The 27,701-nt window shown below is 36.0% G+C and overlaps 3 protein-coding genes across 3 annotated transcripts; 2 read left to right on the top strand and 1 right to left on the bottom strand.

The window, feature by feature from the left end:
- Positions 1–202: 202 nt before the first annotated feature.
- Positions 203–1,991, top strand: LOC133862271 (dormancy-associated protein homolog 4). Its single transcript, XM_062298039.1, has 3 exons — positions 203–669; positions 1,172–1,274; positions 1,555–1,991. The coding sequence occupies exons 1-3, from the start codon at positions 414–416 to the stop codon at positions 1,580–1,582; spliced, it is 387 nt and encodes a 128-aa protein (XP_062154023.1). The 5' UTR covers positions 203–413; the 3' UTR covers positions 1,583–1,991.
- Positions 1,992–12,447: 10,456 nt separating this feature from the next.
- Positions 12,448–16,776, bottom strand: LOC133863211 (acyl carrier protein 4, chloroplastic-like). The gene is made up of 4 exons (XM_062299178.1): positions 16,600–16,776; positions 13,169–13,282; positions 12,708–12,827; positions 12,448–12,573 (listed from the first exon to the last, which is right to left on the bottom strand). Exons 1-4 carry the CDS (start codon positions 16,774–16,776, stop codon positions 12,448–12,450), a joined length of 537 nt encoding a protein of 178 aa, XP_062155162.1.
- An 8,054-nt stretch (positions 16,777–24,830) lies between these two features.
- On the top strand, positions 24,831–26,845 carry LOC133864139 (trihelix transcription factor ASIL2). Its single transcript, XM_062300375.1, has one exon. It carries the CDS (start codon positions 25,491–25,493, stop codon positions 26,637–26,639), a length of 1,149 nt encoding a protein of 382 aa, XP_062156359.1. The 5' UTR covers positions 24,831–25,490; the 3' UTR covers positions 26,640–26,845.
- The last annotated feature ends 856 nt before the right edge of the window (positions 26,846–27,701 follow it).

Here is a 27,701-nt window from a genome sequence, read left to right as displayed (position 1 = left end):
ATTGAACAAACTCACCTCATCTTGACCGGTTGTTACCTCTCTCTTATCCAGATGCAACTTGCATTTGACGATGACAAATGACAATAACCCAAATAGATTTGATGGCTCCTAAGAAAGCCATATTAGCCGGAGCTACCAACTCAAACTAACCTCTACCTCTCTCACCACTTGCCCTATAAAAGCCCTACAACTCCCTCTTTCTTCGCAGAAGAAATATATTACTCTTTCTCTGCATATTATTCTCACATCTTCTCGATCTCCATCTTTTGTTTCGTTCCCCCCATCGATCTCTTCGTATATGTACTTATTTTGTGTAACGCCAAATTAAGACTATTTCACGTAAGCAAAATAAGTATATATATATCTATCATACGAACGGCCTCTTTCCGTTGTAAGAAAGAAGAAGAGAAGTCATGGGTACTTTCCTTCACAAGCTTTGGGACGAAACGCTTGCCGGTCCGCCACCCGACACCGGCTTTGGCAAACTCCGCAAATATAATTCATTTTCAGCCGCCCGATCACCTCCTATAGTGGCTGATCATGAGGCACAAATAAGTCGGAGCATTACCATTCTGAAGACAAATTCCGCTATTAGAAACCTCTCGGTTGATCCCCGTTCGGCCGAGTCTCTAGCTGAGTCAACCAGTACCCCTCGGACACCACTCACACGTAAGTTCTATTAGAATATATATTAATTAAATGATTAAATTCAAATATTCTTATGGGTTTAAGATTTTAATTAGAATAAGTGGTGATTTAAATCACTCTCATTAATTTGAGCTCATTGGATTGAAATGGATAATGTAAGGATTTACGCTTAATTTCTTCGTTTTGATATGTTTAATTTCTTGTGGTTTATTCGAAAGCAAAAATTGTGATTGGTTGGTGAAATTTAGTAGAAAAAAAAAAAATTAAGAACTTATTATAGCAGCTAGCTTATATGTACAATTAAGGGGTGGAAACTGATATTTTATGATTCACAGCCCTTTTCTATTTTCCTTGATGAGGGTACAGCGGGTTTGTCGATTACCTATTGTAAAATATTGAAACATGAATCCTTAATCTTCGGCTTTTCCTATGTTTTCTCAGCAGCCAAACATGCAATTGCTTTTACAGCTTTTGTTTATATTGGATTCGTACGTAGTTTATGTGGGGTTTGGTTTGCATGCAGCGGAGACACCGGGCGTGGATATCAACAAGAAATTGACGAGGAGAAAATCGTTGGCTGGATCATTAGAACAACCTGAGACAAGAAGTCCCACAGCTTACGATTGGTTATCTCTCTTTCATTTTACTTTTAGATCGACATATATAATACGAATTTAATTTCTGGGTACTCCAAAGTTATTATTTTGTTTCCGATTAACATATTTATTGGTTTTTAATCATGAATTTCATAACGAATTAATGCTCTTTGAAAGCCTTTGGATCCTATATATAGCAATGAGCAAGTCAAAATTAAAGAAATGCTACCTACTTTATTTAACATCTGTTGATTTGGAGAAGCAAATTGTTTAGAAAATAATTCTAATGCTTTTTTACATGTGTTTACAGGATCGTGATCAGTGCTCTGGATCGTTGAGAAAGGATGTGATCATGATTTGTTTCACGTCTCAGCAGTAATTAATATATATATATATATATCTTATATCATCTACATATATTATAAATATAACGTCTTAGTGATCTAGTAATAATAATAATAAAATATAACGTCTTACCTACCTTCAGGTGATTGAGCTTTGGAGTGTTTTTTTGGTTTTTTTGGTTTTTTTTTTTTTTTTTTTTTTTTTTTTTTTTTTTTTTTTTTTTTTGTGTTCGTTGGTTTTGGTTCATGTGTTCAATCTTGGACTTGTATTTTGTTTCTGTGTAAATATGGGTTATGCATTCTGAATCCTCTTCGAATGACACTCAAATGGAACCTGGTGAAAAACTTTGTTGTATGTGCACTGCCCCTTGTCTCCACTAATTAAGTTCTTTTTCTGTATGCATTTGCTTCTCAATCTTTTTTTTTTCTTTTTCTTTTTTCATATGTCGAACTTAATATACCATATATATGATAAAAACCTTGCTCAAAATAACCAACCACCTTATGATACTCATTTCCTCCATCATTAGGGGTCTATGATAAGATAACTTTGAATATATTGAAAATTGACTGGGTTGGATTCTAATGCCTTCCTCATGAATGGTTGGAAAAACGGGTTAACGTGTTAGATTCGGGTTGACCTACCAATTCGTTTAGACTAACCCGAACCCGACATGGTTGGTTAAACGGGTTAAGACACGAAACTCAAATACTACATGTTTATAAGTCGAGTAACACAACACGACACAATTGACCCATTTACTTAATGGGTCATGTCGGGTTGACATGACCTGGTTATTTTTTTAGGATTTATTTATTTATTTCTTGATGGAGCATTCTCCTCTTTCTTTTTTATTTTTGATGGAGCATTCTTGATTCTCCTCTTCATTCAACACCTTCCACGCCACTGTTTTTTCACTTAGTACAACTATATTCAGAGCATAGACAAACATATATTGAGAGAAATGCAAAAAGGCAAATTCTAAGCCATTCCTCTCACATCAAATTTAGCTTAAGTTAACTAAACATTTTAAAAGTTTTCAAAATTAACAGCATATCAACAAAATCTTCTGCTCATCCTCAAGAACAAAATAGAGACCGTCTTCCAAGAAAAGTTAGCAAACAGATAATACAGGCAAATAGCAAGGGCAAAACAAACCCATAAGCAACAATCAAGAGTATAGTAAAAGAGGTCAATCTATATAAAAAGAAGTCATCCACATATATGCCAATGTTAAGAAATATTAACAGAATTTGCTGCAAATAAATTTAGAATGTCATTGGAATTGATATTCAATTTCAAAATATCTTCTTCTAGCCCATCCAACTTTATTTGTGTCAATTTTACATCAAAAGATAAGAGGAATTAGTGTTATTATAATGTAGTAAAAAAAATAATATAAGTTAATGAAAAAATTAAATATGCAAATAACAAATATTACATTTCTTTTCATATAACCAACTCCTAGTGCAAACTAGTGCTTCAATAATATCAAGCTTGAGCAAACTCCTATATTGATCAATCACACGTCCACCAACACTAAAAGTGGATTTTGAAGCAACAGTAGAAATAGGAATACTCAAAATATCACGAGCCATAGTAGCTACTTCAGGATAGCAAAATTCATTTCTTTTCCAAAATGAAATAATGTAAAAATTTTCATTCATATCATCCATCATCCTAGGTTCATCCAAATAAGGATAATTTACTAAGTAGTTAGGAGTATATATATATATATATATATATATATATATATATATATATATATACTAAGTTACTAACAATATCACATAAATCACAAAATAAACATATAATTTTATCTTCATCATTGTGGAAGTCCGCTTGCCATGTTGTTGAGGATCAACACGTTTTGTATCAACGGATATGGTGCTTGAAGATAAAGTTGTAGATGAATCACTATATTCTTTAAAAAGAGACACCAATTTCTCATTAACATGCAAAAATTCTCTAAAATCATTATATCTATAAAGCCTCGTATATCATAAATTTACAAGATGAAGCTTGTAACGAGGATCCAAGACAGCTGCTATAGCCATTGATCTCTTATATGAATCTTCGCTCTCAAGTTCTTTCTTCAACGTTACATAAATCAAGGAAATCGCAGGAAAGTATAAGTTGGTTGTGGGGTCCTTGGTACCAGAGAAATCACACGTAGCTTGGTAAAAGCAAGCCAAGAAACTACTGATATTATTCGCTTTTTCCCACTCAATTGTAGTAGGGTAATGCTAATAGTTTGAACCTGTCATCTCTAAATAACTAAAAGCACGTTGATAATGAATAGCAGTCTCAAGCATAAGATACATAGAATTCCATCTGGTTGACACATCTTGTTTTGACCCATTTTTACTATTTAAAGACATTTGATTCACTACCTGAAGGAAATTTTGTTTTCTCAATTGTGAGCCTCTAACATACTTCATATTATCATGAATCTTTTGGATAGTACTATCAATCTCTTTCAAACAATCTTGCATTATCAAATTAAGAATATGAGCACGACAACAAATGTGAAAGAACTCACCTTCACAAATAAGGGTTTTATTAATGTTCAATTGATGTTTTAATAACTCAACAGAAACATCATTGAAAGAAGCATTATTTAATGTTATAGAAAAAACATTAGTCTCAATCCCCCACTCTTGTAGCATATTATATGTCTTTCATACAAAGATATATTATTATGTGGTGGAGGCATTAATGAAAAGTTTAACACTTTTTTACTTAAGACCCAATTTTTGTCAATAAAATGTGCTATGAGGCACATATACACATCACTGCCATCAATAGTCAAAGAAGTCCACTAATCAAATGTTAAACAAATCCTCCAAGGACAAGCACTCAACATAGATTTAACCTTTTGTTTCTCCCTTAGATGCAAATTTCTCAAATTAGCCTTAAGAGTTTTTCTAGAGATAAGCACTCAACATAGATTTAACCTTTTGTTTCTCCCTTAGATGCAAATTTCTCAAATCAGCCTTAAGAGTTTTTCTAGAGATAAGTAGTGCATCACTACGCAAGTATTTTATCATTTATCTTATACCATCATACTCAACAAATCGAAAAGGCAAGTCGTGCTTAATAACTGAAGCTACCAAAATACTCTAAATCTTTTGGAACAAAATTTAGAGCCACTTACAGACATAGATATCCCTGTTTTTTAGATATGAGCATCTGCCCAACATCACGAGTGTCTCTCATCGGGCAAGTTTCTATGTGCCGCTTCAGATTTTCAAATCCATACGTACTTGGAGCCAAATATGTAATACCACATAACTTTGTCTTTAGCTTGTCATCACCCGAACCAGGAATGGGATCAAAAAATTTCCAAACAGTTGAAGTCCTACGCTTTTGGACCTCTACAATTGAAATAGAGACATATTCTATTGTAGTTCATTCAATCAAATCATCGTCAAAGTCTCCAACAAAATCATCAACAGATACTTCGTTACTCATCTACACACATCATTGTTAGTAACTTAGTTCGTCATTCTAAATTAGATAGTACATAAAATCTAACTCACAAAAACAACTTAGAACTTGGAAGGCTAATAATCTTATATGATCTTGATTCATGTTTGGACACAAGTCACATAATAGATTAGTAGCTCAAAATATATGGAGAGCTTTGTATTGACTCAAAGGAATTGAAGTAAACCTGAAAATTAAGAATTATACTTATAATAATGTCAAATCACTTAAAATTTAATAAAAATAAATATATGAATAAAAGAGTTGCTATGTGCTTTTGTTCTCAAGACAAAGAAATTATCAAAAAACTCAAAATACAAAACACACAAAAAAGATAAATAAATAAATACATAAGAGGTAGGAAATCTTGTACGAGTGCAAAATTTGATTTTGTGTTGATGATTTAACACATAAAAAATAAAAACATAAATTTGACATCCGAAAGACCAATGACAGAGGCTTTTGCTTTAGCTCGAAGAAGGAAGAAATTTTCTCATCGTGTAATTTAATCAGTGATCTACAATGAGTAAAAGATCATATCAAAAAAAAAAATACGAGTAAAAGACGACGAATTTGAAGTAGTATTACCTTGATAGTCTGCTTGTCAGATGTGATCCAACGGCCTTCGAAACGGCTCGTTAAATGACTCGTAAAAGATCTAAAACCAAAAATCAAATCCAATTTCAACAAATCACAAATCTAATACTTATAGTTATCTCTCTTAAAGTTCTTAAACGTAGGAATAATAAAAGCTACCTGTGGAGATACCACAATTGAGAAGAGACGAGCATGATAGGAGGAGAGACTTGAGATAGTGACACTGTCAAGTGGAGTGATGACGGTGGCATGTTAGAAGAGACAAGCAGTGTTTTCACTTTTCGAACGATCGGAGTTGGAGTCTTGGGGAGGAGAGTGGACACTGGATAGTCGATAGCGCTTGGAGTGAAAGAAAATTGAGAAATGTGAAAAATTGAAAGTGAGCGGCAAACAAACAAAAGAGTTGATCCGTTTAACCCGTTTATAAACGTGTCATAAATAGGTCAACCCGTTTATGACCTGAATCTATTTAACCTAAACACAAACCATATAACTTCATGTCATGTTCTTTTTGGATTCGCGTATCGTGTCAAAAATTGCCAACGGGCTAACCTTGGAAATGAGATTATTGGCCTTGATCAAATGTTGCATTTATTTATCGTTCAAGTTAACATGAGTGATTTAAATGATGAATTATATATGTCCATGCCAAAATAGGGAAGCTTTCTTTGTGAGCTCATGTCCATGCTTGGTAGTTGGTGGTTAGGTTGAATATGACAACATTCCTAACCCCTTGAGATCAATCTTGTCCTCAAAGTTAAAAATCAAGAAACCAGCTTTTTTTTAAGTGAATGGGAAGCTTCCCACGTAGCGTATTCTTTGGGCAAGCCTATCCATTGAACTAAAACTTGCTTATGGTCTTTGCCCTTCGTACAAATGGTGCATTAGTTTAACATCCACAAAGTATCAATTGCAATTCGCGAGATTCCAAGGTTGTTTCTATACATTCCATCGTGGTGGTGCCAACTTCATACTCGATGATTGGATCTTCTTGTTGCTATGTATTAGAGAGTCATTCCCAGCTCCGGTTCTGAAACAAGATGAGGACGGTCAACCAACCAATCCCAAATATCATGGGATAACATCTAACAACAAGCTAGATAAGATAACAACTTTATTTTGAATACATAACAACAGTAATTCAAATGTGTGAAATATCATTTGGTTTATCTGATGTATCGAAGATAGATTCATTGTAACAACTTCTCCTATAAATGATAATCATTATACCCAGTTATGGGTGTGGAAACCAAATCAAGTGTACGTTGTGAGATTATTTGTTTGTTTACTATGCTTTTCTTCTAGCTATTCGTGTTAACCCAATGGCTGACGTGAGAGTGGTTAGTCAGAGCATTCTGACACAAATATAAATGTCTTCACGTGAAAATTTAATCAACTCAATGAGGGTTATGGTAAACGTGATCCATCGAAACTATTAAAAAATCTCTCCTAAATATAAAGAGGCAATGGGAACTTATTGATGTAGTGTCATTTTATGGTATTCAAAGAATTGCTCAACTAGATAGATCCACCCCAATGGTTCTTCTCCATCATAGCGAGGACATTCGAGTGGCAATGTTCGAGAATGAATGGAGTTCCCGGTGAGCCTATGAGGTTTGGTGGCCAAAGGAAATTCTAGTACTAAAAGGGGAAGGGATTAGTCATTTGCCGTTGAACCTAGAAAGAGCTTGTCCAGTTCCACAACCACTGAGTCACATCCTCTTTCCCTTACTCACTCCCTCCTTTCCTCATTCACTACATGCTGGTGAATGTTATTACTTTGGATGTCACTCGAGGAAGTATCTCAACTATCTTGTTTATCATGTCACGTCATCTCTATATTACTAACACCCACTGATACACAGAGAGGTTGTTGAATCATTTCGTTGTTATTTCATATATCTCGGCTAGTTATATTGTTCTTGTGAATTGTTCGTGGAGACCATATCTCTCATTGCGAGTGCTTGTGCATCCATCCATCTCGCTACATGCCTTGGTACCCTAGTAGCTGTTGATCTGAGGGGTTGAAGCAAGTATTGGGCTTCACTCTCTCTCTTAAAAGAACCCAAGCGCAAATCCAAAAAGTGCCCTTAACAGGTGGCAATGGTGGGGGTGCGTTGAAGTGGCTCTAGTTGGCTTTGAATTGCATGTGCTAAACATTTTTGAAGAGACGATTAAACTTCATGTTGAGGGCCGGCGGCATCTCGATCACTTCTCACCACTATTGTTCAGATTGCTCCATGAATCGTACAATTTGTTGCTCCATTCATTGTTATCGTTTATGGGTGGACCATACACAAGAGGATTGCTATGATACTTAATAATAAGATAACTTTGAATTAAAAATTGATTGGGTTGGATATTGATGCCTTCCTCATAGTGGGCTATTATATAAATAAGGGATTCTCCATCAATGCTCGAGAGTTACGTACAAGTAAAAAAATAGATTATTTGAAACATACTCGTCACCATTCTGTCTTTCTTTTAAAGAGAGAATCTCTCAACCTTTCTAGGGTTTGAGATTTTCCTACCTCCTCGTGAGGCTTTTCTTCCACCTTGTGCGACTGTTTTGGGGCAGGAGGGCCTCATTTTGTTCCTCCTCATTCATTTCCTATCACCTTTTTCTTTCACTTTTCACCTTTTTTTTTTTTTTTTGGTACCATCTTCGGCAGCGTCGGCCACTCATCAGTGCCTCTCCATCGTTCCTTCATCTTTATACCACTGACGACTTCCTTTGCCATCTCCCTTCTCCCAGCCGCCACACCAATCTTGGATCTACAGTGGATATTAGATATGGCTTTCTTTAAGCCTAATATGTCACCCTTTGTTTTTCCTTTCCACCTAAACACTGCTACACCGTGTTCCTTGACCTCTCGGCTCATTGTCGCCTCGCTTTGCGGCACTGTCTGACCCCCACAAGTCGATGCGTGGATCTCGCGCTCCACCTCACCGTCACTACTGTTTTGGGGTGTTAATTTTGTTGTGTTTTTTGCTGTTATTTCTTTGTTTTTTGTTTCTATTTCCTGCTTTTCTGTTTAGTTTTTATGGGTTGTAGCCTCCTTGTGTTTTTGTGGTTTGATCTTATTGTGGAGACTTTATCTACTGGAAATCGGTTCTTTTCTTCCAAATTCGTTTTGAATTTCATTAGTGCTCATCCTTCATCAGCTTCTGCTTGGTTTTTGTTTCAATCACTACAAAAAAAAAAAAAAAAAATGGCTTTTTAAGCCGTTTTAGAAAAGCGGCTCTAATTAGAGCCCTATTTGTCAAAGCGGCTCTAATTAGAGCCGTTTTGTTAAAAGGGCTCTAATTAATTTTGGAGCCGTTTAGGTAAAAACAGCTCTAATTAGAGCCGCTTTCGTTAAAACAACTCTAATTTGAGTTGTTTTTTTCTAAAACGAATCATATTAGAGATTTTTCGTTACAACATGTCAAATTAGTTTAAGCCGTTTTAACAAAAGCGGCTCTAATTAGAAACGTTTTGTTAAAACAGCTCTAATTTGAGCCGCTTTTCTTTGAGCCGTTTTAACAAAATGGTTCAAAATGGAGTCGTTTTGATCAAAACAGCTCTAATTGCAGCTGTTTAAACAAAAAACAAAAAAAGGTCTCAAATTAGAGCCGTTTAAACAACAACAACAACAACAACAAAAAGTCTCACATTGATCGTACCACGATCGATCACACATGATCTTACCACGATCGATCACACATGATCGTACCACGACCGATCACATAGATCGTACTACGATCTATCACACATGATCGTACCAGGATCGATCACATAGATCGTACCACGACCTATAACATAGATTGTATCACGATCGATCACACATGATCGTACCACGATCGATCACACATGATCGTACAACGACCTATCACATAGATCGTACCACGATCGATCACATAGATCGTACCACGACTTATCACATAGATCGTACCACGATCCATCACATTTCATTTTTTTTGGTTTGTTTATTTATTTATTTATTTTAAACAAAAATTTGTTTTTTATTTGTTTTTTCCTTTTTCTTTAATTTATTTTAAAAAAATATTTTTATGTGTATTTTTCCCTATAATTACTATGTAATACTATATTTAATTAACTAGTATACTATATGCTTAGTTATAAAAAAAAATAATTAAAAATAAAAACAAGTGATTGGAGCCGTTTTGAAAGAAAACGACTCAAATTGGAGTCGTTTTGGAACAAAACGGCTCGAGTTGGAGCCGTTTTGAAAGAAAATAGCTCCAATTGAAGCCGTTTTTGAAAACGGCCCAAGTTGGAGCAGTTTTGAAGAGCCCTTTTCAAAACGGCTCTAAATTTTGGGCGGGACATGAAAATTTCGTGTCCCGCCGACACAGCCAAAAAATATTCAACTTTTTGAATTTTAATTTTTTTTTTCCTTTCACTCACCCATTAAAAATCTAGATCTCTTTCTTTACTCTCTCTTTAATCGTCACTCTCATGTCTCCATAACTCTCCATCATCTTCCTTTCTCTCTTTCTTTCTTCTTTCATTTTCTTCTTCTCCTTTCTTCCTCTCTCTCCCTCTCTCTCTCTCTCTCCGATCACTATCTACGTGGGTCTCTTGAGACCCACATACTAGGTCCCTTGAGACCCAGCCGTGGGTCTCTTGAGTTTTGAATTTTTTTTTTTTGGATAAGTTTTGAAATTTTTATTTTAAAAAAAAATGCATGTTGCTCATTTTTTATTTTTATTTTTATTTTTTTTTATGGTTTTTCCATTTTTTGACTAGGTAACTCCTGGAACTCCTGCTGATGGTCCTGGATCTATCTAGGTGATATTGTGATTGAATTTGATGGAAGCCTGTTGAAAGCATCAAGGAGGTATTTGTTGTTCTGTTTAGTTTTCTGTTTTTGCTACTTTATTGTTGTGGTATTAGGTGTTTCTGTTGTAAAGGTTTTGATGTTTTGTGTTGTCTACTGCTTTGTTGTTGCAGTAATGTGATAGAATATTGTTTCTATTGATTGTGATTCATCTAGCCATGGTTGCAGCAGACCATATTCATTCATTAAAAAAAAAAAAAAAAGATTTATTTCTTTTTGTTTTCTTTAGGCCGTAAATTGTGTTTGAGAAAAAGTTATAATATGTTTGGTTGTTCAGAAAATGGGGAAAAGAAAATAATAAATGGTGGATTTTAGTTTTCCAGGTAACCAAACGCTGTTCTGCATGTTCCTTTCTTTTCTTTTCTTTTCTTTTCTTTCTTTCTTCTTCTTTTTTTTTTTTTTTTTTTTTTTTTTTTTTTTTTTTAATTTAGAGTCGTTTTAGGGACCCTAAAACGGTTCAATATATTTTTTTTTTTAAAATTTATTTAGAGCCATTTTAGGCTCCTTAAAACGGATCTAATTTTTGAACCGTTTTTCTAAAACGGCTCTAATTATTTTGAGCCGCTTTTTTTAACCGTTTTGAGCCACTTTAAAAAGCGGTTCTAACTGTTTTGAGCATCTTTTATAAAAACGGCTCTAACCGGTTAAAGCCGTTTTTATAAAAGCGGCTCAATTTAGAGCAGTTTTAGGTAAAAATGGCTCAATTCGGGTCTTTAATACTTGATGTGTTGACCCATTCTCAAAACGTTTAAAAAAAAGGACTCAAATTTTTTAGAGCCGTTTTAAGGGCTTAAAACGGCCCTAAAAAAATGCTCTAAATACCTGTTTTTTTGTAGTGAATTCTTGTTAATGGGTCCCGTGCTCCTTGGCAGTGCTTTGATTACTGCTTTATATAGCCCTTCAGAAAGGACTGGGTAATTTTTTTGTCTCATTTCTTTTTATTTGTTTGTATATTTTACACTGTGATTTCCGTTTTGGGTCTATTACTAGGGAGCCCACCCATTTTTCAGTATTTTAAACCCATGTAACCTTTTTCCCTATTTGCTTACTAAAAAAAAAAAAAAAGTATTATTAATTTGGCCTTCATCAAAGGTTTTATTAGGGATACATTTACTTATAGTAGCTAAATTAACAGGATTGATCTAATTAAGGTCGGAATCATGTCCATTTGGTTGGTGGTTGAGTTTGATATCATGACTTAACCGCGCGTGTACGATAAAGATAATTGAGTGATGAGCATTTAATTAAAGTGCATGTGCCTCGTCAGTTGTTATCAATAGGGTTTACTAAAATCTCAAGCACCTAAAGGGATAAGGAGAGTAGGACGAAAGCTTCTTGTCGCATTGGTATTGCATTATTGTTGGAATTGACATTAAGAAACCTCAAGACGAGTGTGTGTGTGTGTGTGTGTGAGAACTAGACAGATTGGCCGAGGTCGACGCCTAATAAAGATACAACAAGATAATTAAATGATCTTCCAAAAGGCTAAATGGCCCGAGGCTAACCCCCAAGTTCAACCAAGCAGCTAGAAGCAGTAAAACGTATCTTTTTAGGTACTTAATTGAGCTGATCATATAATGTCCACAGAAACCATATATATCTAATGAAGTATGACATTGTTGAAGCTAGCATCCAAAATAATAATTGGCTGTTTCAACTACTGTTGTTGCGCATGCATGCAGTAATGGAGCTTGAACAAAACCAATTTAATTGAAGTGCTTTCCACAAAGGGAAACTTGAACAGAAAAGCTTATTATAAATGAAGTAATCTTTTGTCACAAAGGGAAACTGAAACTCGATCGCAAAGAAAATCTGAGGTAGCTAGGGTGGAAGATGCATGCATCGAAAACAAAAGCAAAGGAATTTAATTTCCTTCGTCGTGTTGATTCTTAATGCTTTGGTTCATCAAAATAGCTTCTTTAATTAGACTAAGCTGAGGTTGCCTTCACTTTCTCAATCAGGTCAGCAGCATCTTGAACTGTTGAGATATTCTCAGCACCCCCTTCTCCAATTGACACTTCAAATTTCTCTTCCAGAGCCATCATAATTTCCACCTGATTAATTAATATTGCCAACTCATTTTAGTTAATCTTTGCATGCATGGATAATACTTAAACAAGCATAATTATTGAATGATATATAAGATTATCTTTCTGATTCTAAGATCCAACCAAATCTTAGGACATACTATGTCAAGTGAATCAGCACCCAAATCGGTAAACTTGGTTTGGGGGGTCACAGTAGTTTCATCAATGGACAGCTGCTTTGATATGATGCCTTGAACACTTTGAAGCGTTTCCGGTTGAGCCTGCACATAGTAAAAAAATTGATAAGCATTGATGGTAAACTGGACATGCAGTTTGATGGATGGAACATCTGTTGGAATAAAAGGAAGCTAGCATTAATTATAACCCCCAAAGGGTTTGCTCGAATGGTAATTATATAAGCACCAGTTCGGTGCCTCATGAATCCTTGAGTGCAAACAATTTTTAGGGTCCTGCTTACGGTTAAAAGCTTGAGCTTTGCCCGACCCGTAAGAAGGCCAGGGACATTTTGCACGATGTCCCGAGTTATTAAAAAAAGAAAAGAAAAGGAAGCAGTATTATAATTAAGATACACACGAAGTATAGAGTGAAACTAAATTATTACGATGGAGCATGAGATTGTAGTCTTGAGGCAACTAGGGAGAGCAGATGATCGTTGAGCTTCCTTTGTGATTTGGATTTTAGGCACAACTCTTAGCCCTCCAATCATAGGACCTCCCTGAGAAAATGTACTCGGTTAATCTTCTCTCCCATTGAATAAAAAAAGGAAAAAGAAAAAGAAGAAGAAGAAGAAGTTGGTGGCACTTGCAATGGTCATGCGTAGGGCATTGAAGTGGCAATTGGTGCTCCTAACGACCTTGGAAGTGTAAGGCAGGGCGGCCAAAGGAGGAGAGGAAGTAAGAAAAGTAGCCATAAAAGACACTTGAGAAAGTAGTAAAATTAGGAAGAGAAATAATGGGCCGGGGCTTAATCAAAACAACTTGTTGATCAGATGCTAATGCAGAGAATGAATGTTCATATATATAAATATGCACGTGAGGTTGAACAGTACAGAAAATAGGCTGGAAGTCATGTTTAGTGATAACCTGCAGGAACTAAATCCAATGAGGCATGAGTTGGGCGGATTGTACCATGTCTTTTGTCTCTTCTTCTTGTAATGCTCAACCAAAACACAACTCGCCAAAGTTTGAAGCTTGTTAATGCCGCTATGAGTAAAGACACACTCTTACTTCTTTATACTCATTTTTTCACATTCTTAAATAGTTTTTAAAATTAGCATTGTATTAAAATTTAATAAAGATTCATATCAAAGTTAATGGTGTTTTTAAAAGTGTAAAAAAATGGGATTCATATCAAAGCTAATGGTGCATTTAAAAGAGACTTAAAAGTGTGAAAAAATGAGAGTGTGTGTAATATTACTTTTTTAACTTTTGCCTTATAAAAAAAAAAAAAAAAAGGGTCTATTTTTATTTTTATTCAGTAGGCAATAGGCATAAATTAAAAGAATCTCTTTAAACTTAACAAGATTTCATAATATTCGTTTGAACAAATCATGGCTGATAGTATATATTTATATAAACAAATCTTTCCTCTGCTTATTTACATTATTAAATTAATATTTGATTTATATTATGTTACATATAGAATTAAAACCCGTATTTATGCCAATTTGTTCAGCATTATTAATTGCCTATATATGTTTAATATTCTTGTTCGATCAAGTATTGTTTTGCATCTGTTGTGAAAATAGCTAAAGCAAATTATTCTGTAAAAGCTTTAGCAGTAAAACATGAAATCATATTACACACTGTAAAACTTGTTTGCCGTGATGGGTACAGATGCTGAAGGATCCAGCAGTGATTTATCACTGCATAAGGGAATGATCTACTGTACACTCAATCCTTACACGTCTCAGCCCTTTGCACGAAGGCGACAAAATTCCGAACTCCGGCCGACAGCTCCTCACTTCTAGCACCTGCGAAAATCCGCATAAATTTGAGTGGAATTTTGCCGCATGCAGTAGGCGCCGGTCCTCTTCGTGGCCGGCGTCGTTCCGTCACCGGAACTGGCGTCTTGGACGAACGGCGACGTGGGTCGCCGTTGCTGCTGAGGAAGGGCGGCCGGACGGCGACGTGAGTCGCGGTCCTTCGTGGCCGCTGCATAAGGAGGCGTTACAGATGAGGTAGAGCGGCCGGAACTGAGGAAGAAAAAAACAAAAAAAGAAACTGAGGAAGAAGAAGAAAGGAAAATGGCGCAAGAGCTCAAAATGTTCGGGTCAAAATGCTTATTTTTTTGGGGTTAATGGGTTGGAAATCCGGGTAGGGCTTCAAACTTATAAAATTCGGGTCTAGTGTTTGGGTTTCGGGTATGGGTATGGATTTTTTCAACCCAAGCCCGATCTAGTTATAAAAAAAAACTGGGTCATTATTGGAGTAACCTAAAAGCCCAAGTGGCCCATCCGAATTTTAATGCATCATAAGGCCAACCTCTTTCTGTAACCCATCCAGAAAAAAAAAAAAAAAAGGGAAAAATATATATTAGCCCCCCAAACTACCACCATTTTTTCGGATGGCACCTCGAACTACCAACACCTGCACTCTAACCCCCCAAACTACCACTTTTTGATTTTTTGGCCCCATCCGTCTATTTATACCGTTAATTCTAATAGAAATTGGCCAAAAATCCGAAAATACTCCTCCCTTAACTGTGAGAATTTCAAAATGTAGGAAGGGTATTTTCGGAATTCTATTTAGAATTGACGGCATAAATGGACGGATGGGGCTAAAAAATCAGAAAGTGGTAGTTTGGAGGGCCAGAATCTAAGCATTGGTAGTTTGGAGGGCCATCCGGAGAAAGGGTGGTAGTTTGGGGGGCTAATATATATTTTTCCCAAAAAAAAAATTAAAAATTGGGCTCACGTGGAGTTTAGAATTTGAGTTTCTCAAGTATAAAAGGCCTAAGGTTATTTTTACTAAGACCATTAGGCATACAATTTAATATATCCCCATATAACAATTTTATTTCTCTTATGATTTTACATTGTTCAGTATTAAATTACTATTTTTCTTATTACATGAACTTATGAATATATTTAGTTTTTAATTTATATTGTTTAAATATAAATTGCTTGATGCCTAGACCTAAGAATAATTAATAATACCATATATGATAGTATATGTTTACGGTACTATCCAAGAATACAATGTCTAGAAAAGTTCTATCTTGGTAAAGTCTTAAGATCTAAGAGTGTCCTTATGACCCCCTCATTTTTCTGGAAACTCACATGTTTATACCTTAAAGAATATTGTTGTCCCCAAATTCATATTGGTCTGTTTTATTGCTGGGCTATTTTCGGGCATCTATACAATTATTAGATGTTAATGAAGTCGTAATTATTATAATAATTTTGGGATAGCCACAACATCTCAATTTTAGAATAATAATTGTATCAGGATTATACACATGAACTTCATTAAAAAAAAAAAAAATCAATGTTGTAATTAATTCATAAATTTAATTACTTATCCTCACAGGGAGGTTTTAATTTTTATGACTTAATTAGAATACGATAGAAAGTTTAGTATTAAAAGTAAAATTTCTCTTAGGCCCACAGGTACGAAGAATTTTATTTATTAATATTTAAATTTATTAATCTTATTAATAAAAAGTAAATTACATACGTGATGTAACCTTTGCCTATAGATAGGTTGAAATTTACTATTAAATTAGCATTGGTTAATTTAAAATAAAGTTAACTTCACAGCATTAAATTTTTAAATTTTTTTATTTTTACTTCCTTATTGCAACTATTTCTACTGTTGTTATTGAAAGTATTGTTCCGATACTAAATGGAAGTAACTTTTTTGAATGGAAAGAAAATTTGTTTTTTTTTATTTGAGGTGCATGGAACTTGACTTGGAGCTCTGTGTGGACGAACTACCCGTCCTTACAGACATAAGTACACCACAAGAGATTGCAAAGCATGAGCAGTAGGAGCGATCTAATCGCTTAAGTCTCATGTTTATGAAATCTCACGTCATTAAGGGCATTAGGGGAACTATCCCAGAATGCCAAAGAGTTCATCCAGGCCGTTGAGGAACAACTTGTTAGTTCTGATAAGACATTGGCAAGCTCCCTGATGAAGAAGCTTTTAAGCAAAACCTTCGACAATTTCAGAAGTGTGCGAGAGCATATTATGGAAATTAGGGACATGTTTGCTCAATTGAAGTCCCTAGAGGTTGATATATCTGAGTCATTTTTGGTTCATTTCATTTTGAACTCTCTCCCTTTTGAATACACTCATTCTAAGATATCCTATAACACACATAAGGATAAATGGTCAGTGAATGAACTTTTGACCATGTGTGTTCAAGAGGAGGGGAGGTTAGAGCATGAGAAACCACAAAGTGTTAACTTCGTGGCTACTCATTATAAAGGAAAGACCAAAAAAGGCAAAAGTGCCCCACACTTCAAGAAAGAAAGCAAGTTGTCAATCAGGAAATATGACAATGAGGATACTTGTTTCTTCTGCAAGAAAAAGGGGTATACGAAGAAGGATTGCCAAAAATATCAAAGATGGCTTGAAAAGAAAAGTAATATCATATCTCTAATGTGTCATGAATCTATTTTTTGTTGAGGCTCATTATAATACTTGGTGGATTGATTCTGGTTCTACAATCTATATTGTTAATACAATACAGAGTTTTCTCAACACAAGAAAACCAACAAGCAATGAACAATGGGTCTACTCAGGAAATAAACTATTTCCACATGTGGAGGCAGTTGAGACTTTTAGATTAATTTTAAAAATTCAATATATTTTGGATTTAGATAATGTATTTTTTATTCCACGTTTTTCTAGAAACTTGATTTCAGTTTTTAAATTTGATATTATTGGTTTTGATTTTTTGTTCATAAACTCTACCTTCAATATTTTTAAAGGTGAAAATTTTATTAATGATGGATTCAAAATTGATGGGTTACTCAAAATTGATCTAGACCCCAACTTTGAAAACAACAATATATCATTGCATACTAATGTTGGCACAAAGAAGAACCTTATGAATGAAAACTCTACTTTGTTATGGTACAGGAGATTGAGACATATCTCCATAGAGAGAATCAAGAGATTAGTAAATGATTGAGTTTTTAAAAACTCTTAACTTTACTAATTTTGGTACTTGTGTGGATTGTATAAAGGAAAAGCAAACCAACAATACCATTAAAAGTGCCAAAAAGAGTTATGAAATTCTTGAAATCAGACATACAGATATCTGTAGACCTTTTCCTACTCCCTACCTAAATGGTCAAAGATATTTTATATCTTTTATTAATAACCATATATATATATATATATATATATATATATATATGACCTTTTCCTACTCCCTACCTAAATGGTCAAAGATATTTTATATCTTTTATTAATAACCATATATATATATATATATATATATATATATATATATATATATATTTTCTAAATGATAAGGCTAAAGAATTAAATGCTTTCAAGACCGATATGGTAGAAGTAGAGAAACAAAAGGGAAATAAAATCAAGATCGTAAGATCTGATAGAAGCGGAGAGTACTATGGAAGGTACACAGAAAATGGACAAATGATAGGTCCATTTGCACAATGTCTTGAAGAAGAAAGCATTGTTGCTCAATATATAATGTCTGACACACCACAACAAAATAGTGTAGCAGAAATAAGAAATCACACACTTATGGACATAGTTAGGAGCATGCTTAGTAATTCTGAGCTACTTTTATTTCTATGGAGTGAAGCTTTAAAAACTACTGTGTATGTATTAAACCGAGTTCCATCCAAGCCTGTCCCTAAACGCCTTTTGAATTGTGGAATGGATGGAAACCAAGTTTAAATCATTTACATATATGGAGTTGTCTTGCTGAAGTGAGGATTTACAATCCAAATATGAAGAAGTTACACTCAAGGACAACCAGCTGTCATTTTTTTGGCTATGCAGTCAACTCCAAAAGATTTAAGTTTTATTGTCTTTCTCATAATACTAGAATTGTTGAGTCTATAAATGCAAAATTTTTAGAGGATTCTGAACATAGTGGGAGTGCTTATCCTCAAAGGATTGAATTAGAGGAAGCACAAGAGTTGACTGAAGCTTTTTTATCTAAAGGGCGTTTGGTTATGCTCAAGAAAATCCAAACTGATTACCTTGAACCACAATCAATTTCAGAACAGTTAACTCATGAGGTACAAGTTCAAAATGAACCTACTCAACCTCTTCCAAATGTGAAGGAAGTAGGATTAAGAAGATTCTCTAGAATAATTAGACCAAAAATCCGTAGTGATTATTTTGTATACCTCTAAGAGTCCGATTTTGACGTCGGATCTAAGGACGATCCAAATTCATTTTCGCAAGCCATGAGTGAAGAACTCTCCACATTATGGTTAAATGCCATGAAGGAAGAAATGGAATCCATGGTTAAAAATCAAGTCTAGAATCTCGTTAACTTACCAAAGGGAGCAGCAGACATAGGTTACAAATGGGTTTACAAAACCAAGAAGGATGCTTCCAGTAATGTTGAACGATATAAAACTAGACTTGTGGCCAAATGTTTCACATAAAAGGAAGGCATTGATTACCATGAAACCTTCTCTCCAGTATCAAAGAATGATTCATTTAGGATAATCATGGCATAGTAGCTTATTTTGATCTTGAGTTACATCAAATGGATGTAAAAACAACATTTCTGAATGATGATCTTGAAGAAGAGGTTTACATGAAACAATCTGAAGGTTTTGATAATAACACTTAGAAAGCTTGCAAACTAAATAAATCTATTTGTGGGCTAAAACAAGCCTCCCGTCAATGGTATATCAAATTTCACAAAGTTATTACCTCATATGGTTTTATTGAGAACTTTTTTGATCAATGTATATACCTTAAGGTTAGTGGGAGTAAATTCATTTTTATAGTCCTATATGTAGATGATATTTTGCTTGCAAGTAATGATTTAGGTTTGCTACATGAAACCAAACAGTTATCCTCTCTCAAAATTTTGAAATGAAGGATTTTGGTAAAGCCTCTTATGTCTTGACATAGAGATTCACATAAACAGAAAATAAAGAATATTAAAACTGTCTCAAAAGGCCTACATTGAAAAGGTTTTAGAGAGATTCAGACTGAAGAACTGTTAAACTTCTATAGCATCTATCATTAAAGGAGACACATTCAGCAATGATCAATGTCCCTGAAATACATTGGAACAAGAGCAGATGAAGAACATTTCATATGCATCTACTGTCGGCAGTCTATTGTATGCACAGGTTTGCACTAGACCTGACATTGCAATGGCAGTTGGAATGCTGGGTCTATATCAAAGCAACCCAGGATTGGAATATTGGAAAGCTGCAAAGAAAGTCATGCGGTATTTGCAAGGAACCAATGACTACAGTTTGACATTCAGACACAAACCATTTAGAGGTGGTTCGATATTCATATTCAGATTTTGCTGGATGTGTAGATAATAGGAAATCTACTTTAGGGTATATCTTTCTTCTTGTTTGAGAGGCTATATCTTGGAGAAGTAACAAGCAAAATATAGTTGCTACATCCACAATGCATGTAAAATTTACTGCGTGCTATGAAGCCACTACATAGGCACTAGTAGGGATGTAATCGAGCCGAGCCGAGTCGAGTTTGAAGATTTCAAGACTGGCTTGTTTATGAGTCGAGCCTAAATAGTCGAGCTCGAATTCGAGCCGAGCTATAAATTACATGTTCAAGCTCGACTCGTTTAAAACTCGGGTGAGCTCGAGTTCGTTGAAAATGACATTCGAGCCGAGTTGGGTTACTGGACAAGCTCGGCTCAACTAGAGCTCGATGTAAACTATTAAATTTTTCAATGAGTGATCAAAGCAGAATTCAAACCCAAGGTTATGAACAACCTCTATGCATTTATTAATAACATAAATATATAATATGTAAGTATATAATGCATATTATAAAATATATTACATAACTATAGTTTATAAGTAACAAATTAATAATATGTTATTATATATAACTACAGAGTATAAACAATGGTATATGTATAATGTGAACAAATAGTAAGTCTAATATATTCTATATAACTAAGTAACTATAATATAAGTATAATATATAACTATTGTTAACCGTGTGTGATGTGATATATGTGTTTATATATATATGCTAACTATGTAATATTGTTATATTGTTATATACCAACTATTAATAACTTAATATGTTAATTTAACATACTAAATATTGTTATCAAAGTATTATAATTAATATGTAATACTATATATATATTATACTATGTTTACTATTTACTAATATATATGTAAGATATGAACGAGCTAACGAGTCGAACTAACGAGTCGGGCGAGCGATCCGGTCGAGCTTTAAACGAGTTGAGCTCACGAGCCCCTATCGAGTTTGGTCGAGCGAGTCAAGTATGTATCACTTACTAATCGAGCGGGTTTCAACAGTAACGATCGAGTTTCAACAGTATCGAGCTCGAGTTCGGATCGGGCTAAACCGAGCGGGTATCGAGCGGGCTGTCGAACGGACTGGCTTATTTACATCCCTAGGCACTAGGGTTGAGAAATTTTGTTGATGGTCTAAAAATTGTCGATTCTATAGTAAGACCAATCAAGATCTTCTACGATAATTGTGCTGCCATATTCTTCTCTAAGAATAATAAAAGTGGAAGCAGAAATAAGCATATCGACATCAAATATCTTCGCATGAGTGAGAACATCAAAAGGAATAAAGTGTTCATTGAGCATATTAGTACTGACTTGATGATTGTGGATCCTATGACTAAAGGTTTACTGGTAAAGCTGTTTAAAGTTTATGTGGAGCATATGGGGCTCATTGATTCATTTTGTATCTAGTTCTTTCTAATTAGTCTATAGACATCAAGTTATTGTTAATAAAGTTTTGTGCACATTTGTTACCTTATCCATAGGTATAAAAATTAAAGTTGAACCTGAATAATTTATGGGAAGTTTATTCATAAAGTTTGATTGTCCATATAGTACTCATTTAGGGAATATGATATATGTAATGCATGGAAGGGACGGCTTATTATATAAAGTTTTACCGCCATGATTCATGTGTAGTATTTCTTGTGTGAGTAGGAGGATTCCATAAATGATAGGAATAAACAAAGTAGTTGTCATATTGTAGAACAGAAGATAATAAGGAATTATATGTGTCATAAAGGCCAAGTGAGAGAATGTTAAAAATTTCATATATGCCCCTAATGACACATCAATAAATATGACTTATTCCAACTGCATTCGATCATGTGAGATCATTAGAATCCATTTCCTGATAGTGCGTGATAGTGTGTTGGTTTTTCTCTTTGATGGGAGGAGAAAAACCAGACATCACTTAGTTAGTTTTCGATGAAGAGGTTCATGATCTAGTCTATAAATAAATAGCCTTGTGTTCTCCATCAGTAAGGCATTCAGAAGGCATAGATCAGAAGAACCTCTCTAAAATTCTTTTTTCAGAATCTCTGATTTTTGCTAACAATGTTTCATTAGATTCGTTTGAGCAAAGCATGGTTGGAGGTATTTATATAATCAAATCCTTTCGCTGCGTATTTACATTATTAAATTAACATTTGATTTATATTATGCTAACACAAAAGAATATTCAACTGACCTCTATTCCAAAAGGTTCAAATTCAACACCTCTTTTCCCAAACTTTCCTCTACTCTAGTTTGCGTACTTTCTTCTATCTCTGTTTTGTGTGGGTTTCTTTCTTTCTTTCACTTCGGTTTCCAATGCGTTATTTCTTTTCTTTTTTTTGTGTGCTTCGATCTGAAGTGGGCGAGCCTCTAGGCTTTTTGTATTCTAGTATTTCCCACTCTCGTTGTCCTTCATTTGGAGGGTAATTGTCGCTTAAGGTTTATGTCACTTTATTTATGCCGTTAACAAAACAAAAAAAAGAAGATTTTTATAACTAAATAACTCCCTTTTTTGTATTATATTATAACTAAAATGGAGCTATTGGGTAGCTATAGTATGTTAATCTGCATAAAGATTTTATTTTTGTTCTACCAGATACTACCTTATATATATATATATATATATATATATATATACATATACACATACTTGATCCAAGTTGTTTTCCCGTTTTGCTTATGGTTCACAATTATTATTTTCTTATGGTCCAGGTTCTAGGTAGTTGTCTTTCATTATGCTTGTTTCTAGAATATCTCAGCTTAGAGCTAGGATGATCAAGGATATCACAAGAGGTATGCCATTGAAGTTTTCAATTTTTAAATTGATATGCAATGTTTGCTGTGCTTCAGCTTGAAATTATTGTGGTAACATCACACTATAATTTCATGCTGATCAAGAGCTGCATCACAGTTGAGTTTAAGCTGCCCATTTGGAGGTTTGGTCCACTTCGTTTGTCGATGCTTAGGAGCCTAAGGAGCGGGATTTTTGGTTTTGCGATAGCATGATGGAAATTAGTGAGGGTCTCTTGGGCGCATTTCACCAACAGGTGGGAGGCATAACTGAACCACCAAAAGCCCACCCTATTCCTGCGAAGCCAAAGCTTCTGGGCTATATATAATAGATACCAACTCCATCTCCTTTTGTGCCCAGCCATGTAGTCAGATGTTCAAAAATAGGCAGAAACGCACCATCAACAATCACACTTTTCTAAATACTGCGATTGCACTCCGCCCAAACCGCAGTGGAGTGCAATTGTGTGGTGGGTTTTCTGTAAGAAGAGGGGATTTGCAGACAAGATAGACAAACAGACGGAAGGAAATGTAGCTGAAATTTACTAAAAGATAATAGAGCTCTTTGGAGAGGCCCTAAACTCTCAAGGTAAGTTTACAATTCAATATCTCCAATCTGCATTCTTCCTATTTCATCATTCTATATATAAGTCATTCTGTTGGAATAATTCCAACAGAGTGACGCTCATTCTCTCTCCTCTAACGGCTAGCAATAACAAGAAAATGGAATCTAGGATAAGAAAGGAAAATGACAAATAACTTCTAGAACATTCGAGAATCATCCTCCCGATGAGTCACCAGCTGACTCATATCTCATGCTCTGTAGTCCATCCGGTTACTCCCTGGCCATATCCGGTTAGGACTAATGGACCCATAACAAATTGTTGCCACGTTTTACCCAATACATTGCCACATACACTTTGGCATAACAGTTCCCCTGCCTCCTAACAAATTTGAAATTAGAAAGCTGTGGGGGATGGTGAAGTTATCGGCAGCGGTACATCGCCCGTCAGCCAATAGCGCGCACAATGAGCTTACTCGAAATCGGCTCGATTAAACTTGACTGGTGCTCAAATCAATTATTAAATGAACCGTTCGTGAACACAAAATTAAGTTCGATTATTAAATGATACAAACTCATATAAACTCAACTCGACTCGATTAATGTTCGTGAACCGGCTTGTATAAGGATTGACTCGATTATTAAGGCTCGACTCATATATTTTTATTAATATATAGTAAATATTGGCCATAAATATTAATTGTATATAGTTTATTATTATTATTATTATTATTTTTTAAGTTATATAGTTTATTTAACCTAATATTAATTTTTAAATGAGTTCACCCCTCTTTTTTGTATGTTAAATAAACTATATAACTTACAATAAACTTGGCCAAGTCAAGCTTAATTTTTAAAACTCGGCTTGAACTTGTGAGAAATGAGCTCGAACTCGGCTTGAGTTCGTGATAAATTTCAATGAGCCAAGCTTGCACATGCACTAATCGCTCAAACTTGGCTCGTTTACAACCCTACGCGCACTCTTGGCTTGATATTTCCAACCCCCGCATGAACGGTTACCCCCGCTCTTCTTATCCATTGGCACTTATCAGTTACCATCTACAACCTTGATATCATCACCGGACGGTGACACCGCCGTAGACCAACCATTCTATAAAATACACATTATCGTAGAGAGATTCTACATGGGACACGCTTTACCGGAATGTCATCAAACTCACTTTCTCAATTTCCTGAACTCAGCCAGTCAGTTCATTACACGTCCCATGCACTCTCCTTGAATCCTAAGTGTGTTACAAAGTTTCTTTTTTTTTTTTAGTTTTTTTTTTTTTTTTGATAAAAAAATAAAATAAAATAAAATTACAATCTGTTGAATATACTAAATTTATAAATTAAATTTAAAATATATATATATATATTCTTAAGTGAGGGTAAGCTCTACGAATCAACATTATTATCATCTTCATTTGTTAAAATCCAGTCTAGCATAGGCGTGACACCGGAAACCGGTAGGCAACACACGCCTTTGGGTAATTTCGAAGAAGCAAGATGGTTTTTTCCGTCAAATTGACGGAACTATTAAAAACAAGGTCCACCTATCGAGCCGGCACCACCACTCATCACGCCGGTGACGGAATTTATGTACTCCATCCAATCGCATTCTGCCACCTCATCTCTCCCTCTTCCTTCTCTTCCACGTGTCCGCGCTCTTCTCTATCCCTTGGCCGACGCCGTCAATGCCCCCATTTTTTTTCCCGTCAACGGATACAAAACAAAACAAATCCAATAGTAATATCTGAAAAGGAGCAAAAGTCAGTCAATTATATTCGCCGATCAATCGAAACCCTAACCGCTCTCTACCCACTCTCTCTTTTTCGTTGTATATCATCCTATCTCTCAGATCGGCGATACCCCCCCTGCGCATGCCGGCGCTCGCCAGCACCAACAAGTAATTCGAACCAGCACACCGCGTGTAAGTCCTCCTCTCTCTCAGACTATTCCTTCCGTCCTCACGTCGGGGATGCGTATTTGTACGCACGATAGCGCGTCTGCGTGAGCGAGCCGAGTGTTTGATTTGGAGATCGGAGAGAGGATCAATTGCCAGATCGGCGCTGTTTAGCACCGAGCGATGGACGAAGACGACGAGATCCAGTCTCACCATTCGCCGGAGACGGGATCTCCGGTGTCTCCACCGCCGAACGGAAGAATAACGGTGACGGTGGCCACAGCGCCACCGGCGGCAGCGCAGAACGCTCTAGCGATGCTAGCTCTCCCAGTTCAGCGAGCGAGAAGCGGCGGAGGAGGAAGCGGAGGCGGAGGCGGAGGAGGAGGAGGCGGAAGAGAGGACTGCTGGAGCGAAGATGCGACGTCGGTGCTGATAGACGCGTGGGGAGAACGGTATTTACAGCTGAGCAGAGGGAATTTGAAGCAGAAGCACTGGAAAGAGGTGGCGGATATTGTGAGCAGCAGAGAGGACTACGGGAAGACCCCGAAGACCGATATACAGTGCAAGAATCGGATCGACACGGTGAAGAAGAAGTACAAGCTGGAGAAGGCGAAGGTGTCGTCCGGTGGCGGGCCTAGTAAATGGACTTTCTTCGAGAGATTGGAGCAATTGATCGGTCCAACTGCCAAAATCGCTGTCTCTAGTCCTTCTCCGCCTTTGCAGCAGTCTAAAGTCCCTATGGGAATACCCGTCCGCATTCGTTCGTCCTCCGTGAATCTCCTTAGCAATAATAGTAATAACAGTCAATTCCATAACAAGCAGCCGCAGAAGAAGCAGGAAGAGGCAGTGATATTGAGGACGCAACAGCTTGGGAAGCGGGGCAGGACGGAGTTGGAGTCGGAATCGGAAGCGGATTCTATGGATAGCTTTGGGCTGGCAGGGGCGGGGACTGGGACGGCGACGAAGGAGAGGAAGAGGCCGCGGAGGATGATGGTGATGGCGGGGAGAGAGAGGAGGGGAGGAGGGAAGGGCGGGTGGGGGAATGCAGTGAGGGAGTTGACGCAGGCGATAGTGAGGTTCGGGGAGGCGTACGAGCAGGCAGAGAGCGCGAAGCTGCAACAGGTGGTGGAGATGGAGAAGCAGAGAATGAAGTTTGCCAAGGAGCTGGAGCTGCAGAGGATGCAGTTCTTCATGAAGACCCAGTTGGAGATTTCGCAATTGAAGAAGCACGGCGGGAGGCGGGGTGGTGGCGGCGGTGCTGGGAATGCTAGTAATCATCTGATTCATAGCAATAACAATACCAATAACAATAATAGTGATAGCAGCAACTAGGCTTAGATTTTATGTGTGGTAATGTGAATGAATGGCTGAAGAAGACCCATTGATTAGAATCGGTAGTAGAATAATAGAATTTGGTAGTCTCTCTGTGTGTGTATGTTTGCTCTCTCTTATTTATCACCTTTGTCAAATTGGTGGAAGAGACTGACTTGATGCTCAATTACAGTAGATTGTGACACCAATATCAATCTCTTTGTTCACTTGTTATTGTTATCCTACTTTCTTTAATCTTAATCTCTAGCAGCTTTAGTGATGCTCATTACATTGGATATCTCTACAAATGAGCAGAGCTTTGAATGGCTTAATACAAAGATCCCTTAGATGCCATTTTGCACAATATGTTTGAAAGATGATAGGATCTAGAAACAGATATGCAGGGTAACTAGAACCGTGCTTTCCCCACGCCCGAGTCCGATCGAAAGACTAACAAAAACATGAGATACCGACATTTCAACTTTTGATTCCATGTGACGGACTCAAAACCTAATATCTTCCAACATCCGGCAATATGGCGGAATTGTGGAAGCCAGCAACAACAGCTGTGGCTTACATGATCATTCTAAAATGGAAGGTCACATTGTTTGGACTATATTTGCAGAACAAGTATTTTGGTGCTAGAGTCTTGCTATCTGTTCTTTATATCTGCGCCCAATTGGGTTGCAGAAATCATGAATGCTATGGACCAATTTAATCCTTTTATTTTCACATCCACTATATGTGGTTAAGAGGGGCAACCACTCAAGAATTGTATTTGATTAATTCCTAGGAGTTACTGAACAACTTAAGGCATTATGATGAACAACGAAGGATATGTATATGAGACATCCATATATACTTTTATCTGTGGTCGATGCATGACATAAACAACAGACAAACCAAATTGGCTGACGAGGAACCCAATCAAACAGCCAACCTAGAAAAATGGCCGTGTCAAACACCCTTTGGTAAGCAATCTACAACAGACTACCAACTAACAATCCTTATTTGCTGGAAGTTCTGCTGCAACAAGAGTATAATTAAGCCCCCTTTTATTAAAATATATATATATATATATAT

The sequence above is a fragment of the Alnus glutinosa genome, chromosome 3 (genome assembly GCF_958979055.1).
Source record: "Alnus glutinosa chromosome 3, dhAlnGlut1.1, whole genome shotgun sequence".
Classification (NCBI taxonomy): Eukaryota; Viridiplantae; Streptophyta; class Magnoliopsida; order Fagales; family Betulaceae; genus Alnus; species Alnus glutinosa.
The sequence above is the reverse complement of the archived record's forward strand: the minus strand, read 5'-3'. Positions and strand labels throughout refer to the sequence as shown.

Coding starts and splice junctions, on each gene's coding strand:
- LOC133862271 (XM_062298039.1), top strand. CDS start 414: ATGGGTACTTTCCTTCACAAGCTTTGGGACGAAACGCTTGCCGGTCCG. Junction 670..1,171: donor CCCTCGGACACCACTCACAC/GTAAGTTCTATT, acceptor GTTTGCATGCAG/CGGAGACACCGGGCGTGGAT. Junction 1,275..1,554: donor AGTCCCACAGCTTACGATTG/GTTATCTCTCTT, acceptor ATGTGTTTACAG/GATCGTGATCAGTGCTCTGG.
- LOC133863211 (XM_062299178.1), bottom strand. CDS start 16,776: ATGTCCCTAATTTCCATAATATGCTCTCGCACACTTCTGAAATTGTCG. Junction 13,283..16,599: donor CCCCTAATGCCCTTAATGAC/GTGAGATTTCAT, acceptor ACATTTTCTCAG/GGAGGTCCTATGATTGGAGG. Junction 12,828..13,168: donor CTACAATCTCATGCTCCATC/GTAATAATTTAG, acceptor TACTATGTGCAG/GCTCAACCGGAAACGCTTCA.
- LOC133864139 (XM_062300375.1), top strand. CDS start 25,491: ATGGACGAAGACGACGAGATCCAGTCTCACCATTCGCCGGAGACGGGA.